We start from the raw sequence: 18,515 nt of genomic DNA, 5'->3' as shown, positions 1-18,515 counted from the left end.
ATTTTTGTATTCTGTGACTTTTACATATAGCACAATAGATCTGGTTTCATCACAACCTCAAATCCGTGGTTCTGTTTTTTTGTATAACGCGGAATTGTATTTTATCAGCGCCACATGCTTTGATAAACAAAATCATTAAATAATAACTTAAATAATAGATGCCAAATTACCCTTTCTACGACGGTGTTTACAATTAATCTCAATATACCAACATCACGAAGAATACGAAAAACGTCGGTGGGAAGTTCATGTTTGTCTAACGCCCCCACGTGGTGGCTTATACTCATACTATCACCAACAACAAAGATTGTTCTTTTATGCGCAGAAACGACAGACATACAAAACAAAATCGAAATTTAATACTTCGCAATGTAATTTAATTACTGGAAATCGAAGGCATGTTATAGCTATTACAATGTGGAATGCTTTGGGATTCGACGCGGCAGCCCCTAGGTGCAGCTGCTGTATTCCGCTGCTTTTTTGGCGATTTCCTCCCTAATGCCGGCCACTTCATTCATCAGCTCCGCAACTTCTTCCACCTTCCTGTCTTTTCTTTCTTCGAGATCTAGGATCCTCTTTTCCAGCTCTGTAGGAGGGAAACAATAAAACGGCAAATGCTCAAGAAAACAGCAAGAGTAATATCGCTGGCAGCCTCGGAATAAATGGCCGCGCCCAGCTACGCTTTGCCTCCAGACTGTTGCATAGTTGCCAAGATAAATAAAACCAGGAGTTTAAAACTGTCTGATCAATAATGCAACTGATTTTATTGCTAGTTGCCTGTTGTACGTCATACGTGTTTTTATGTTTTACATTTTGACTTCCTATCTTACTTATTTGTATAGTTTTTCAGATGCTACATTCAAGGTTGCCATTTCTCACGTGTCTGGCGTAAGCTCACGCTCCCGCAAGACATTTTACGCCAATCTATATTATTCCATTATAAACCTAAAATTATCTAAGTTTTGGGCAGTTTGCAAACCCTACGGACTATTTGCAAGCTAGGTAATAAAACTCTTACATGCATGTACATATGTGAGGCGTGTGAAAATCTCACTCCAAAACTGACAGCCTTGTACATTGTTTAGCTGTTGTTCTCTCAACCTTCTTGTGCCTGTCACTATAGTCACTCCCTGGAAGCTCAGCCTAGCAGCACTTGTACATATGTTGGCCACTTGGCAGCTGTAAGCTTGTCATACCCCACCTGCCTGACAATTTGCCTCTTTGAAAAAAAAATCTCCCAAATAAACAATTATAGTTTCACATCTCCAGGCATGTGGATTTCATGGTTTGTGGAGCCAAATATTCCTCTGATTTCATCCTTTAATCCAAGAGCATAGATAACTCCTAATTTGTGCCTCTGTTTGCTTTGGAATGACTGCCATTTTGTCCAGGATGTCCTTGACCTTCTGCCTTGTGCTTCCCGGTATAGACTACAGGGACCACCATGACCCTGTACTTGATAAGCGGTGTTGCAGGATGAGTGGATGAAATCCCCACCCAGATGAATTACCTTCCACCCGACTTGTTTTGTCTTTAATTTCATCTCTGAGTTTTTCCGCTTCCATTGTTATGTTTTTCAGCCTCTCTGTCACGACGTCACTGGCGTCCTTTTTCTTCTCATTCTTCTTCAGCTTCTCGAATGAGCTCTTCACTTCTTCCAGAAGCTGTTAAACAACATTGAAGTGTCGTCATACAAAATGAAACAACTAGCCGGTCAGAGCATGGCAGGCTTATAGGGGTAAACAAAACTCTGATACGCAGCTTTATGTCAGCTGGTCTCTGTAACAGCCAAAAAAACTAAAAGCCAAACTAAAGGGAATGATGTCCTCAGCGGAAATTGATCTCGCTCCAGATCATGGCATCCCTGGGCTGCTTGGTCGCAGCATTACCGTCTTCGCTCCCATGCCGCTGTCCAGGGAGGTGTCTGCCGCAACTTTGGCCTCCTGAGCTTGTAGCCGGTTCATCTCCATCTTGTTCCTCAGAGTCTCAATTTGCTGTAGTGTGTCGCTGATTTTTGTATCGGGTAATTTTTTCATGATATCATCCAGCTTTCTCTCCATCTTTTGGCAAAAACACAGGAAAACCCAGCAATGATTGAAACGTTGAGAAGTACAACAGGGAAATACCGCGATAGCGAGTGAAATAAGAGCATCACCTCCTGAGTCTGCTCATCTGCAGTGTCCGTGTCCTTGCTTGCTGAACCCAAGTGAGCTTTAGCCTTGTCCTGTATCCCTCCTGCTTCCTTTAATGCTCGTTTAATGGGACGGACATTGATTTGTCTTGTTTTGTTCCTTAGAAAAACAGTGTTACATTTTTACATCTCAGTACATTTTCTGGCCCCAAGACGACACTGCAAAACATGTCCACATTAATTTAGCATTTCTCAGAAATACACTTATTGCAGTGAATATTATTTCACTGCACTAGTAAGTTTTTGCTTTTATCTAAAGCAGCTTACGATGTTACCAATTTGTATGTTACCAGGACCATACAAACTGGTATGACATAGAGGCTCCGTCGGGAGGACAGAAAGCACCGTGTCCTGAATCATCCATGATGCCTGTTAGTAAGCCGCTCAGCGTGGGCTTGACACTTACTGGACATCCTCGGCCGCCTCGAGCAGCTCCCTCACGGTTCGGTTTTGGTTCGTCAGGTGGTCCAAATCCTCTCTGACTGTAGGGCTGTTGGCCATGATGGAGTGGATCGTGTCGATCATGTCTTGGATCTCCCCAGGAGACAGCGGAAGCTGGATGGCCAGGACCGCACTGGCCACTTTCTCGATATCTTCTGGGCTCACCAACTCATCTTTCAGCAGAACCACCAGAGAATAACAAACATAGACAGACATCATGAATAGAGTGCTACGATTTTGCGTGTTAGTATGTCGCATCATTTAGCATAACAACCCAATTCACAGCATGATTTAGCACGATATAACTCAAATCCCATTATCTAACACGATTTAACCCAAATCACATTAGCATGGTGATTAGCATTAGCAGTTTTTACCTTGGAGGTATCTCTTGACCTGTTGGATCAGGTCCATGGTCTCATTTTTATTTTTTTCAAGCTTCTCCTTTTTCTCAGTGATTTTGTTCTTCAGTTCCTCTGCCTTGGCTTTGATATTGCGGGATTTTTGTTTGGTGTCACTAACCTGCGGACAGAGGAGGAAGTCATTTATTCACAATCATCCTCCAGGTGGCGCTCCGGCCACATGACGCACCTTAGTCTCGGAGTCCATCAGCTTGCCCGGCATGTCGGCCATGAGCTTTTTCGCCTGCTCTCCCAGAGTCGTGGCGTTCTGGCTGAGCGACAGGATACCCCTACAGCCGGGGCCCCCACACCTCCGGGCCCCCAAGGCGTCCCTGCACAAGGCCCCCCCACACCGAGCCTGGGGGCACTTGGCATCACCCAGCTCCCCGCAGATCTGAGGGGGACAGAGGAGGCAGCGGATCTCCAGATCAAAGGCTTATGGACGAAAGACTGAAATTTTAAATACCAAATAAATATTTATGGTTCATGGGTATAGAAATATGTGTTTTTATTTCTCCTCTTATCTACACTGACAGTACGGCAGATGGAGATGACACTGACCATCTGGATGATTTTGGGAGTCTTTTATTTTCTTTTAATTTACATCACATAGACGCATAACGCACATCATGAAGACCAGTAGAGCTGATACTCACAGCCTCGTTGAAATCGGCCACATTGAGATTCCTGACCCTTCTCTCCAGTGAGTCCAGGTTTTTTTCTGAGCAGCTGGTCAGCATCTCCTTGACCTTCTGGCGTCTTCTCCTGGACATCTCCAGCATGGCCTTGGCATCTTCACATTGCTGTCCTATGTCATTCACTGCATCGTGGTGCTTCTTGATCTCCCGCAAAGCCTCTGATGGGTCAGCAGAGCGAGACCAATGTGACAAGCCCAAGATCAGTCTCAGCAGGTCATGAGACTGTAGGGAATTTTTGGTAGCACTACTCCAGCCCTGTCCACGTTACCCCTCTCACTTTCAGTTTCAGGGCTTCCTGGTGGTTCTTACCTTCCACGGCTTTGCGACTTGGCAGTTTTACTGGTTTTAATTTTTTTGACAAAATCTCCAGCTGTCTGCTGAGGTCATTCCTGATATCATCAATGTCAGCATTCAAAAGGGGAGTCTTGTCAATTATTATTGCCTTGGGTTTGATGGTATCCTTCAACATCCTGAAAAGATACGTTAAATGGTGAGGCGGAGCTACTACCTTGCTACACCTACTGTGAGCTCCGAGAGGACAGATCTTCCTTTGTAAAGTTACTCTTTGTTTAATAGTTAAATGTTAAACATTTTAGCAATATCATTTCTCCCGATTTTTGACCCTACGAGATTTGTTGACACAGCATCTCTGTCTTCTCGATGTCAATGGTCTCAACGTCTCTGGTCCAGTTTGTAATCTTGTCCAGGTCATCCTGGAGTTTTCCCATTTGGGCGCTATAATCTGGTAGCCCCGGGGCACCATGTTTGCGCACAAACTCTGACAGCCTCTCAGCCTCTAGCCGCAGGTCCTTCACATTCTGGGCCCACGGGGACCAGCAGGGATGGCAGGCCGGGCAGGCTGGGAAGGAGGCCTGGTGCCCCACAGCACACTCATCGCAGAAGCTCCCGGTCACACCAGGCTTGCACATGCACTCTCCAGTGTAGCGGTTGCATGCCGGGTGCTCGGTGCCATCCAGGTTGCAGTGGCAAGCTGAGGACCAGGCAGCAGAGGGGGGATGAACAGAACAGACTGCAGTGTCACCATGGCGACCAAGAATCACCTTCCAGGGCCACACTTACGGATACACTGTAGCTCCGGATTCCCAAAGAAATTATCTGCACACTCGTTACAGCGCCTCCCTCCAAACTCAGGGTGACAACGGCACTGACCAGTGACCTATGGCACACGGGAGGGACATGTGGATCAGCGACATCGCTGAGAGGAAGCCCGGCTCGTCGCGTGGCTGACCTGCGACCTACCCTGTCACACTGATTGCTGATAGAGTTTTCGGGGTCACAGTTGCACGGCTGGCACCCTGCCTCACCCCCCAGGTCCCAGAACCCATCGGCACATCTGTCACAGCGGGGGCCCACCACACCCAGCCGACATGGACACTCCCCCGATGTTGGGTTGCAGAGACAGGGCCCCTGGGCGGGACACAGGCCGAGCTTTGTGCCATGGGGCTCACAGGAGCATGCTGCGGAGAAGATGTGTGGGGGGCGAGGGGTGGACTCAGAGGGTGTCACAGTAAAGGGTCTCTGACGCCATTTCTCCCCTGGGGATGAACGGTCACATGACCATGTACCTTTGCAGTCTTGGGCTAGTGCATTGCCGTAGTAACCCGGGTGACAGCGCTCACAGCGGGACCCATGCGTGTTGTGCAGGCAGCGCAGGCACCTGCCCGTCACCGCGTCGCAGGAACTGACGTCTCTTGGGTCAATGTTTCCGTTACAGTGACACGCCACGCAGCGTGCCCCCGGAGTTGTGAGGTTGCCATAGTAACCAGGGGAGCAGGTGTTGCAGCAGGGACCTGGGGAGGGAGAGTGTAGGGTCTGGAACGTGTCCGGGTGGGACTGTAAGCAGCTCTCGTTAATGCGGCAGGGCGGGGCTGACCTGAGTGGCCGGGGTGACAGTCACACTCAGCGTGCAGGGCATTGGGGTCCCTGCTGCATGACCGGGCGAAGAAACGTCCGCTGGCAATCGTATCGGGACACAAGCACGGCTGGCATGGCTCGCCAGAGGCTGGGTCGCCGTGGTAACCCTGCTCACACCTGAGACACACATAACATCCTGGGGTCACCATCAAGCAGCCACGACAATGCATTATCAGGTGAATCTCCAGAAGGGGGGCACTTCCGCATGCCTGTCACAGCTGGGTCCAGTGGCGTGATCCCTGCAGTCCAGGCAGGTCCCTGTCACTGGGTCGCAGCTGTCTGCTAAGCCGTGACACTGACATGGCTGACAGTGCGGGAAGCCAAGATATCCGGGCCGGCAGTGCTGGCAGCGTCGGCCTGACACCTCCTGGCGGCACGGGCACTGCCCACTCAGTGGGTCACATGCCTCCTGGAGGGACCCGTGTGGGTCACAATCACACGCTGTGAGACGGGAGAGGGGGAGGGCTGAGCTGCGACCGATGATCTCTGGGAAATGTAGTTTAAATAAATGCTGTTTTAAGATGGCCATCATCATTATAGGGTTAATGTGCAAGGGCCTTACGTGAGCAGCCACCTGGGCTAAGCCCAAACGTGAGGGGGGTGCAGGAATTGCAGCAGCGGCCGGTGACGTTGGACTTGCAGGAACATTGGCCACCAAACTTACTGCAGGCCAGGTTGAAAGAGCCCAGTGGGTCACAGCTGCAGGCTGGACATAAACAAAACAGCAGGGATACAGGTGCACCGGGGTCACCCATGTGGAGCATTTATACCGGGTACATAACAATATTCATCGATACCATGAACGCAATCCGTATGTGATATTTGTACTATATATGAAGCATTGTACTGTGTACACAACCCCATACGATGCCCATAACCCCATACGTGACATTCATATATGCGCACAACTCTGTCTGTGCTATCTCTACTATTTATACAACCCACATGTGACATCCGTACTATGTACACAACCCTGTATGTGACATCCCTACTATGTACACAACCCAGTATGTAGCATCCTTACCATGTATACATCCCTGTCTGTGCTATCCCTACTATTTATACAACCCCGCATGTGACATCCGTACTATGTACACAACCCAGTATGTGACATCCCTATGTATACAGCCCTGTCTGTCACATCCTTACTATGTACACAGCCCTGTCTGTGAAATCCCTACTATATACAGAACCCTATCTGTGACACCCGTACTATGTACACAGCCCTGTCCGTGACACCCGTACTATGTACACAGCCCAGTATGTCACATCCGTACTATGTACATAGCCCTGTCTGTGACACCCGTACTATGTACACAGCCCTGTCTGTGAAATCCCTACTATGTACACAGGCCTGTCTGTGAAATCCCTACTATGTACAGAACCCTGTCTGTGACACCCGTACTATGTACACAGCCCTGTTCGTGACACCCGTACTATGTACACAGCCCTGTCCGTGATACCCGTACTATATACACAGCCTAGTATGTCACATCCGTACTATGTACATAGCCCTGTCTGTGACACCCGTACTATGTACACAGCCCTGTCTGTGAAATCCCTACTATGTACACAGGCCTGTCTGTGAAATCCCTACTATGTACAGAACCCTGTCTGTGACACCCGTACTATGTACACAGCCCTGTCTGTGACACCCGTACTATGCACACAGCCCTGTCTGTGACACCCGTACTATGTACACAGCCCTGTCTGTGACACCCGTACTATGTACACAGCCCCGTGGGTAACATTCTTGCTCACCCACAGCGCCATTGTGGATCCAGGCTGACAGGCTACCAATCAGCTCCTTACAGACCTCTGGAAGGACTCGAGGTCCCACCACAGAGGAGATCTCCACACACTGGTACCTCTGGAATGTGTCCCACTCGCTTTGGGAGCAGGTATCCCGCAGGGATTCGATCTTTGGAATCAAGCCCATCTATCGTGAACAATAATTACAAATAGTTACAAAGTCATAATAGTTACAAAGCAGTGTTTGAAGCAGGTCTCCGGTTCTTGTAAGCTCCTTAAACTGGTTTGTTTGATAAATGCTTCAGCAAAAAACTGAACTAGAGATGACCAAATGAAGCTTGACGAACCATTTTCTGTATTTTCTGACTCCACTAGGTGGCGCTCTTGGCTTACTTTGGGCCGCACTTTGAGGCCTTTTTTCTTCTAGTGCTGCCAGAAAATACAGAAAATGGTTCATGAAGCTTCATTTGACCGTCACTGAACTTAACTTCCCAATATGTAAAGTCAGCAGAATTTCACTGCTGCACCTCAGTGTCTTAACCTTGTATATAAGTGACATAAAGTAGAATAAAACCGGAAGGAGCAATTTAATATTAGAGTGATGATACTACAGTCTCACAGAGTCGACGAGGATGTGTGAGCTGGAATGATGGGCCTGCTTGGTCTGCTTCTGGAAGGTGATGTCCACGTGATATATCCCTCCATCGCTCAGGCAGAGCGCCAGCTCTAAGAGAGCCACCCTGGAAGTGAAACACACACTGATGTGATTGAGGGCATCAGTGAAGCACACATCCACCTCCTTCAGGCCATTACATGACAATGATGTTCGCACGTGGTCTCACACCTCTGAGAGCCAGGTAGACTCAGTGTCGCCTCCATGTGGTGGTGGGCACAGTTCCCAGTGCTCGGTGATTTTGAAGCGGTGATCTTCACGCCTGCCTTCCAGTCTTCTGTGGACTACAAAACACAGCTTACATGCACCACGAGCGGCTCGCAAACACTCGTATTCCCCTCGCTTGCAGCATGTACCTCAGGCTCGTAGCGGATCAACAGGTAGTAGTGGAGAGACGCAGGGAGGTTGTCCACAGTGAACCTGAGCTCAGTGCCATCCTGCACATGGACAAACCCCTGACCAGTCCAGGTGCCGGGCTGGTCCACCATGTGTTCATGAGGTGTGATTTGGTGCTCCAAGCCTGGCTCCATGGGGATGGAGTTCTGGGGGAAGTATGGTGTTGGGGTTACAGGGGGGTTTCCAGAAATGCAGGGATTTAAAACTCCACGCCATTGCTGGAGCATATCAGAGACAGATTGCCAGTACCTGCTCCTGTCTCTTCTGCCTGATCTTCTCCCTTAAGATGAACCTCCCATTGCTGAAGGTGAAGTCATAGCCTTGGTCTGTGAAGTACTTCTCACACGTAGGTAGGCTGGTGGACTGTGACAGGGAACCAGGACAGGCAGCAGAGTCAGAGAGCTCAGGGGAGGCACACAGGGTAATAAACCTGAAGTGGACAGCTCTGGACATGGGAAAACCCCCAAGATCTCTCTCTGAAGCAGAGTACCTGCAGCATTCCTACCTCTCCAAAGCATCTCCATAAATGTCTCAACATTACAAGCAATAAAAATGTATTTTAAAAATGTTTTTCTGATAAAATCTTTTCCTCTCGCATCTCATGTCATCTTATTTCATCTTGTCTCATTTCCTTGCTTAAAGCTCAGCAGGCTTCCTCTCATGCAGGTCACCGTGGGGGTGTAAACTACCTCGCTTAATGCGCTGGGCTGCTGGGGGGCGGCACCCTCTGCCTCGTACAGGTACACATCCAGGGGAGGCAGGAAGTGGCCGGGTGCGGGGTCCTTGCACCTGCGGCCCACCATGTTGGGACGACACTGACACTGCCCGTTCACGGGGCTGCACCTGGAGACCGGGACACAAAAACGGCAAATTAACAAGCAATGCATGCTGGGACATGTAGTCATTTATAATATTATTATGGAACGAGCCCTTTGCCTTATATAGTTATGGAATAAATAGATGTGAATTTTAGTCTTTTCTAGTCAGGTATGCGATGCTGAGAGAGAAGCTTCTAGATACTTACATGGCAAGCAGCGCCCCGCCAATGTCACAGTCGCACGGAGAGCAGGCATACACAGTATTTCCCAGACCCCAGTAACCTGGCTGCATACACACACGTGTCACATGGGAGCGGCGATACATGTGACCATATCCTTGTGGTTGTCATGGAAATGGCTTTTACCATGCAGCGGTCGCACAGGGGCCCCGTGGCGAAGGGACGGCACCGGCAATGACCCGTCACAGAATGGCAGGGGTCAGGGGTCAGCACGCTACCTAAGCGGTCACACGGGCAGACTGAGGGGAGCCAAAGGATCTGTGTTAGCGGGGAGAACTCAGTGTGAAGAAGCAACTTCGTACAAAAGACACAGAGGCCTTACTCTGGCAGCCTTCCGGGTCATCCTGGCTTAGCCCGTAGAAGCCGTATTTACACCTGTCGCATCTCTCCCCCTCCACGTTTGTCTTGCAGACGCATCGTCCGGTGTGGGGGTCACAGAGCCCCCCATCTAGTGACCCAGTGGGTTCACAGTCACAGGCTGGGGGCAGAAGGTGGAGGTCACGTGTCGTGTCCCAAAGGCTGGGCACTGAGCCCTCCCAGAAACCCTCAATACTATGTGACTGCGAGCATGACTCACGGATGCATGCGTTGGGGTGGTCATGGGGTAGCCGAGGATCCTGGTAATAGAAGGGCCTGCACAGCTCGCAGTGGACACCAGCTCGGTTATTCTGACAGTCGTCACAGACTCCTCCACTGAGCCCCCTGCTGGCCAGGTACTGCCACGCGTCAAAGTGACACCTCTCCGAATGTCCACTGCAGTTACACTCTGCCAGTACAGGAAGGGATCAATTTTTATACTGTACTTATTAACTCCCACTATTACACAAAAATTGCAACATCTTTCACACGCACACAAGGAGGATCTAGCAGCTGGGATCTGTATGAGCACCCCACAACACTAATGCCACAGAGATGACCACTTCTGTTTCGATTGCCTGCAGTACTTGGTAGGAAATTCGTACTTCTGCAGGCGTGGGGGTCAGACGGCCTCCAGGGGGCGTCATTGTAAAAGTCCTGGCAACGCTCACAGTTCTCTCCTGCTGTGTTGTGCTGGCAGACACAGCGTCCATGGACCTGAAAGAGGCATTGCAGACATCCAGGGTGAGGCTGCCTTGGCAGCATTGACAACCAACAGTGAGCTGTCCTTACCACTGCATGTCCATCACCATTCCTCCATTATCTTATATATTCATATAAACGCAAACATTGCAGATGTTTCACAGTTGGCATCGATCCCTCACTCTTCACTTACTAACCCTAACCCTAACCCTACCCAGGCATCAGCAGAATGCCCTTTCCCACCATTCCAGCCTCTTGGAAGACGTCCCCACGGCTGCTGTCCACTGGCATGCACTCCCTGGCGTGTCCGTTGCAGAAGCAGCTGCCTCGTACCACCATCTCGTACAAGGCATAGTAGTACTTGTCCTGGGGGTTTCTCCTGTGTCGGCTCAGCAGTGTGTCTCCAAGTGTCAGGAGGTGTGTAAAGTTCACCCGGAGATTTGTCATGGTGATGAGCTCTGAGGAGGAGCGAGGGGACACCAGTGAGGTGCCTGAGACTGACTGAGACAGTGATGAGTCACCGATGAGACAGTATAGAGGCACTGATGGGACAGTGGTGTGACCGACTGAGACAGTGATGAGACTATTGATGAGACAGTGATAAAACGCTGATGAGACAGAGATGAGTGAGCGATGAGAGTGATGAGACTGACTGAGACAGTGATGAGACTGTAAGAGTGATGAGTCATCGATGAGACAGTGATGAAACACTGATGAGACAATGATGAGTCAGCGATGAGAGTGAAGAGTGATGTGGCAGTGAAGCGACACTTATTAGACAGTGACGAGACTGACTGAGACAGTGATGAGTCACGGATGACAGTGATGAAAATGTCTGAGTGATGAGACAGTGATTAAATTGACTGAGAGTGATGAGACAATTTTGGGATAGTGATGAGTCACTGAAGAGACAGTGTGCATGTAAACATACTGACAAAGAAAATCAAATTATTGTGTTAGTCTGACTAAAACCGGACTTTTGAAGTACATGTAACCATGTTAGTCCAACTGAATTGTATTAAATCGATTTCTCAAAATTGGACTAAGACACTTAGATAATGTGTTTGGAAGTTGATTTACTCCTGCTCAATCGGACAAAAAAATGGCCCGGACTCAAAACGACGCTCTGTACGTGCGACAGTTTCCCCCCTGGCTTAGACCAGAAAGAAACAGAAGAAGCCCGTACATAGAAGAAGCTTGGAGCAAAGCAGAGCATGTACAGCACACACGAAATGTACAGCACTGGAAAGCTGCCCAATTCACTGCTGAACTACAGGGTGCCTTTCCACCATACCAGGTACCGTACTTTTGGTACTTCAAGAAGGTACCAAAAGTCTTGTACCTAAAGGTATTGGTTTGCAACTGGCATAAAAACAGGTACCGGCACCAAATGACATCACACTGCAAGGTGGGGTATTTTGTACTGAATTCAAAAAATGGCTGTAGTAGGACTGGACGATGTGCAATATTAATACCGCATGTTATGCATGTCAAATTCATACATCGCTAGTCAGCTAGATTAAGATCAGGCTTTTCCTTACCTTCAGTTTGGTACGGATATTATAGCGCAGGGAATTTAAGTCTCGCTAAAAGACTTCTACTCTGTCATAGGAAAATAAACCTAGCAGGTTTTGCTAAATTTATGATTATTCATTTTCAACATTATCTAGTATATATTGAAACATCAGTTTAAAGAGAGACAGTAATGAGATATCAATGATTCTGATTAACAACAAAGTAAAACAGGCGTAGATGTCCCAGAGGATTTATCTATAAGAACATCGTTAGATGAATTATACAAACCCTGTATGTGGGGTGCATGTGGGTTGCTTATCTGGAAGTTCGGGTCCAGAGCTTTTAACACCACCTATGAAACATTCACAGCTGAGAAGTCATTTCCAGTCAACGTGAGCATTGCACTTTCCTCACTGAAACCACATGCCGTCACAGAGTGGAGGCGTACCTCTCCTCCTGTGGAGGGCTCCGCCCCTGAGTACCGGCTCTCACAGATGACATCACTGACAGTCATCGCTGCTTCTGTCGGGATGTCGGGGAATGAGGATGCGCAGTCCTGCGCAAAGTAACGGAACACTTTCCACGTCTTCCCGTTGTCCTTTGACCTTTCTACCAGCATGGCCGCGGGTCGGAAGCTCTGTAAGTGGAAACAGGAATTGATGTCACATCACAAAGGGCAGTGTGTTTGACCCACCTGGAAGTAAACCTGCTGGCCTACCTTAAAGGTGAGGACCAGGTGGCTGAACTGGAAGAGAGTCTCCAAATCTAGTTGTATGCTGACTCGATCCACACCTGCAAAGTCACAGAGCCAGAGTTCAGACATCAGGAGGAAATGGACACCGTCCCACAAACAGAGAAGCTGCTCCCTGGGGACGACCGTTACCATTCTCCGACTGCCACCACCTTGTCTTGCGCTTGGGTTCAAACGTCGTGATCACGTTCTCAATGCGGTGACTGTTCCGGTTGTTAAAGTGATTGTACGGATGCCTAGAGTCACAGATGAAGCATTTCTGTTCACCCTGAATGTGGGATGTCAAAGGATGGAAAAAAGGACTTAATGAATGCAAATACTGAATGTAGTGCTGAATACAATACATTTCTAAAGAAATTAAACTTCATTTATAATTTGAACAAGTACACTGCAATATTCATAGTTACATCCCATCATCCTATTCGTTTTTAAAGAAACACACACACATATATAGAGGTCGGAACAAAGCTGGGGGCCATCCGGCACCCCTGGACCATTTCAGGGGTTAAGGGGCTTGCTGGAGATGTGCCTGCTCTGCTGAAGATGAGATTTAAACTAGCGACCTTTCGATTACAGGCACCGAAGCCCACTCTACACACTGTCCCTCCTGTCAATGAAATATATACGACTTTACTGTAAGGTTCCTTTTGCCACTTATAAATGGCAATAACTCATTAATAAAAAAAGAATTTACAAAATGTGTCAATCCAATCAATAACCTGATTATAAACCATTCATAAACACTTTATTAGAGGAGTCTTATTGTTAAGTGAAAGATCACCAGTACTGCCATGCATACTCGGTACCATGAAAGATCACCAGTACTGATGAAAAGCGATAAAAAACCTTGTGTTCGTCCTTTAAGGGAGGGAAAAGATTGGGAATGATGGGAAGACTGCCATAAAAATGTATAACAGCAGAAGTCTTTGTGAGTTTTGCTGCAATCAGCTGTGCAAACAACGGCTTTCATTCCACAGAAACTAAATCATGCGAATCAGCCAGCGTTGCGTTGCATCGCGTGCATTAAGGTAAAGGGACGACGCGGTAGAAATTCCCACAAGTGGGAGCGTGTCGCTGCCCCGTAGGGCTCAGCAAATGGGCCGGGGCCTCGTGTCCAAACACGATGCTTCCTCCTTGACGTGGCCACATGCTGCGAGGGATCACCCCGGGGTATCCGACAGCTCCGGGTGGCTCTGGGATCACAGAGCCAAGTGCAAGGATTCAGCATTCTCACTGTAATGTATGGAATTCCCAGACATCCCTCCCACCAGCCTTTGGAAATGAAGCAATTTCTCAGCATTCTAAGGGTCCTTGTGGCGGGCTGGGTGTTATACTTTTGAATCTGAGGTTGAAGATGGGTATTAACATGAAGATCATGTTTCTCCATCGGTCAGATCTTCATCACACTTAGCAGGGGTTTCCATTATGATGGAGCCTCACCTCCAGGTAGCCGATGATGCAGTAGTTCTGGGGTCCCCTTGAGCCGCAAGTGGACGAGGCTGAGAGCTGCCCGCTCCTGCCCACCATGAGGTCGCCAAGCTGGGGGTGACAGGGACTGGCAGAGCAGTCATCCTGGGCGTGGAGTGACGCCACCAGCACTAGGGGGTTAGGCAGCAGGAGAGTGACATCATCTGACCATGTGACACATCACATGACCAGCAACAATCCCGGACCCAACGTCCGGTAATCATACAGGACAGCCATATTGATATACGCAATATTAAAGCAGTGCATAATATAGTCGTAACGTAAAATAATTATATTAGTAATGGAACAATAGGGCACAGAGTTTTAAGGTTCTAGCTACAGAGAGAACCTCTTTCTGATGCTGACAGGCCCTTCATAGAACCACCAGGTTCTCAGTAAATAATAATAATTAATAACAATTTATTGATGCCTGTGAGGAAATTCTCTTTACACTTTGTAGAGTAAGCTGGCTGTGAAAGGCAGTCACCTGTTGTGGCACCCAGGAAGATGGGGGCCTTGCTTAAGGACCAGCAGACATGCTAAGTGACCATCTGATTACAAGCACACAGGCCCCCATCTGCAAACTGTCTGCATATAAAATGGCCAAGCGACTAGCTCATCCAGCAGGACTGCTCCAAGCAGAGGAGCATGAACAGTAGAGACAGGATGAAAACGCATGTGCTTAACCAAAAGCAAAGCCTGAGTTACACCCGTGGTGCCCTCCATTTACACAATAAGCAGGCATGTGTCAGAGTGAAAGAGAGAGAGGTCTCCATCTCCATCCCTCACCCTGCCTGTCACAGCCAGGACGGCTTACCCAGGAGATGGAGGAGAGTGCGGAGCAGGAGCGTCAGCGCAGGCATAACTGCGGGGAGACAGGAGGGTGAAACGGTCAGCAAGGCCACGGGCATGGGGCGTGGGACAGATGCGCGGAGAGCAGCGCTGCGGGAGGGCGAGGGGTGAGAGATCTGCCCCTTCGTCTCTCATTGCCAGGGCTATGCTTACAACCTGTCCTGGTTCTCCCGGGATTTTTCTCCTTTTCCAGCAATATTTTTTCACAGGACATGAATTGTTCCGGTTTTATTATTTTTTTTTTTTGTGAAAATATACATCTAATTTAGAATTTCGTAGATTCAAATAAAACCTCACTTGGTTTCCGTTTACCGCTATTCTTTTTTCTTCCTTGTTATGTTTATATATACAATCCTGTGTCCGTAAACGGTTAAAACTCGTAAAATATAGTGATAATTGGCGATGTCTGTACTTTTATTTGATTGGTAGCAGAAATACGAAGCTTACCTTATTACCTAGCAACTGCACGAGCTGTAAGTCTGCTGCGCGCATCCACGGCAATTTACAACGTGCAACTCGGGGGGGGGGGGGGGGGGGGGGCACAGAATACTTCTGAATAGACAAGGCACAACCAAGAAGATGTGGGAGGCATTGCACAAAATAGAATTTCCCAGATAGCTGGATAACTTAAGCCAAACGTGAAAACTGTCCAATAGGAAGAGAGGTAAGCGACATTTCTTTTGGACAATCCTTAAATCTGACTTAATAAATCTAGCTGATGTAAAAAGATGGAATACCCCCTTCCCCGTTCTCTGCCACTCATGTTTTGTTTCAGTTACATATGAAGGAAAAGCAGCGCTGAAAAATCAAGTAGCACCAGAGTTTTGTATTAAGAAAACGCAAAAATCCAAACAAACAAACAAATAACTTCTAATGATCATACTTGGAGCTTAAAGCATTCATTGAGGGACAGTAGGGACTTTTGCAGGCAGCAAAAAGGATGAGAAATGCACATGGAAAAGAGGAGAGAAATGTCGGTGTTACGCTGTCCAAAGTCATTAAGTTAAAAGGTCGTTTATAATTTATTATAATATGTATAAAGATGTTTTCATTGCTAAATGGAGTATAACTTCGGACATATCAGGGTTAGGTTTTATAATATAAAATCTGTATTTCACGTAGAAAGGGACTGCAGCAGACAAAGGAGTCCAGAGTGAGTGCAACTGCGTCTGCGTCAGGACAAATATAGGTACGAGAGGCAATAGTCCTACAAGTATTAAATATTATATTTGCAAAAACTGGTTTAATTGCCACCCCTTAGCAACCCTAGCCAGGGCAATTCACAGAGTCTGCTGCGTGAGAGAAGGTAATCGCTCTGCTTTGGCTAAACCATCAGTGTTTCTCTGTGTGAGGCTCACCGGGTTAGGACTGGAATCCTGGGTTGGGCCATTCAGCAAGACCCTTAACCCCCAATTGCTCCAGGGCGCTGGACGCTGGCTCACCCTGCACTGTGACCCCAAAGCTTGCTCTCACCTGTCTGTGAATCTCATGGAGAACGAGATGGGACAGGCGAAAAGACAATTTCCGTACAGAGATGAATAATGTACCACAGCTCTCTAGCACTTTCAAAATTATGTCAGGCTGCTACTCCTAAGCAGCATGTGAATATATTGCTGAGGGATTCAGATCCGTGTCCATCGTTCAACAGTCCCAGGACCCTGGTACATGTTCAGTCACTTAACACTAAGGTATCCTGTCACATGTTCAACTGCTTAACTCTAAGGGATCCTGTCACGTGACCACTCGCTTAACACTAAGGCATTCTGCCATGTGTTCCGTAAAGCTTAACGCTACACGATCCTGTCGAGATGCCTGAACCAGCCATTCACAGAAAGAAGAGCAAAATGGTGCAGTGTGGCTCAAACCTGTTTCCACATGCAGCTCCTGTTCACTCAGATATCCAGTGGTAGCGTTTGTAACCTGACAAACTGCAGTAGTAAATATTACTCTCTGCTTACATTTGGTGAAACTGCATGTATACACCCTTGTAGAAAGCATGTTAAACAAAAAAAAATGATTAGCTCCTGTTGGAGAGATTTCAGCCTGAAATCAGACACAATGAAATAATCAAGTGCTAATTCTAAAAATGAAATATTACTTATGTGCATAAGAGCCAGTAACCAAGACCTCAAAGGAGGATGATCCGGTACATGTTAGACAAAAGCTTAGGAAGACTGGTCTTCACACGGGAATTCTGCAAACCACGAGCAGTTAACATCTCACTTCATTCATCAGATGGATACATAGATTGGATAGATAAACTCCATCCATCTCAAGGAGAAATTCAGTGTTGAGCAACAGGTGTATTTATCTCCAAATGACCCCACATAAACAACAAAAGTACAGTCACTTTGCAAATTACTAGTCGAGGAAGCTAAATAAATAGACATTATCAGTAAAATCACAGGTCTCATATTTCTCAAGTGTAACCAGCTGAAAAATACCTTGCAATGATCCAGAAGCGTGGAGCATGGAGGACAGAGCAGAGAAACCTCACAAATGAAACGTGGACTTTGCAGTGCTGCGGTTTGAGCTTTAATGACACCAAGCACTTTGGCATGTAAAGACACACCTGGGCTTTTTTTAAGAAAAGCAGTGAAATGTTCTCCCCGGGGCGTGTGCTGGGCTGGGGGATTGGGTTTCTCCCCAGTGTGATTTATGAACATCTCTCACGCGGGATGGCACAGCTGTGTGGCCAGGAGAGTGGAGAGCGACAGCATCACCTGGAGAAGTTCAAGTGCAAATGGAAACCGTTGGTTATACGGGGAGGGCATGGGGATGAGTGAAAAATGACAGCATTGTCAGTATAGCATGGTAGTAAAGGTGCACAGGGTCACTGCTGTTTCACACGCAATGGTGACTTTCTGTCATGTTTCTTTCATGAGGGTGAGGCTTAGTGTACGCAGGAAAGAAATGGATGATCCACTGCCGGCTCCAGAAGAACACATGGGTTTATTAACAGAATCAGAAAAAAATGAGACCAGTACAGAACAAACAGACCATGAAGGGACAAAACTACAAAAAGGGAAAACAAGGACTACAAAAATGTAAAGGGAACAAGGACCAGGAAGAAGGCAACCCAAGGAGCAAGCAGGGAACAAAATATAAATATTAAACAACACTGGGTAATGTCACGATTGCAGGCTGACGAAGCGGCGATCGTGCGGATTGGCAGGCAGGAACGAGCAGACAAGCCAAAGTCAGGGCAAACGAGGGTTTAATAAGGTTTCGGGGAACAGGGAACATCGGACACTGACTGACATCAATGACGGACAAAGGACTCGGGTAAGACACGGACTGAAATACACAGGACTGATTGAAAATAAG

At 47.7% G+C, this 18,515-nt stretch overlaps 1 protein-coding gene across 1 annotated transcript; it reads right to left on the bottom strand.

The window, feature by feature from the left end:
* Positions 1-110: 110 nt before the first annotated feature.
* Positions 111-17,674, bottom strand: lamb4 (laminin, beta 4). Its single transcript, XM_049011764.1, has 35 exons — positions 17,633-17,674; positions 15,154-15,201; positions 14,310-14,467; positions 13,002-13,137; positions 12,837-12,910; positions 12,567-12,755; positions 12,407-12,470; positions 10,847-11,061; positions 10,507-10,618; positions 10,122-10,310; positions 9,867-10,022; positions 9,671-9,783; positions 9,512-9,591; positions 9,177-9,330; positions 8,737-8,850; positions 8,448-8,633; positions 8,263-8,375; positions 8,038-8,158; positions 7,428-7,605; positions 6,229-6,372; positions 5,876-6,107; positions 5,626-5,783; positions 5,318-5,542; positions 4,992-5,209; positions 4,812-4,908; positions 4,359-4,722; positions 4,041-4,201; positions 3,690-3,889; positions 3,224-3,427; positions 3,010-3,154; positions 2,598-2,805; positions 2,156-2,291; positions 1,890-2,060; positions 1,511-1,664; positions 111-586 (listed from the first exon to the last, which is right to left on the bottom strand). The coding sequence occupies exons 1-35, from the start codon at positions 17,658-17,660 to the stop codon at positions 450-452; spliced, it is 5,382 nt and encodes a 1,793-aa protein (XP_048867721.1). The 5' UTR covers positions 17,661-17,674; the 3' UTR covers positions 111-449.
* Positions 17,675-18,515: the final 841 nt, after the last annotated feature.

Source organism: Brienomyrus brachyistius, chromosome 1, assembly GCF_023856365.1.
Source record: "Brienomyrus brachyistius isolate T26 chromosome 1, BBRACH_0.4, whole genome shotgun sequence".
Classification (NCBI taxonomy): domain Eukaryota; kingdom Metazoa; phylum Chordata; class Actinopteri; order Osteoglossiformes; family Mormyridae; genus Brienomyrus; species Brienomyrus brachyistius.
This window is presented reverse-complemented; position numbering and strand designations above follow the sequence as displayed.

Coding starts and splice junctions, on each gene's coding strand:
- lamb4 (XM_049011764.1), bottom strand. CDS start 17,660: ATGCTCCACGCTTCTGGATCATTGCAAG. Junction 5,784..5,875: donor ACTGGACCCAGCTGTGACAG/GCATGCGGAAGT, acceptor TGTGTGTCTCAG/GTGTGAGCAGGGTTACCACG. Junction 1,665..1,889: donor GCGGCATGGGAGCGAAGACG/GTAATGCTGCGA, acceptor GTTGTTTAACAG/CTTCTGGAAGAAGTGAAGAG.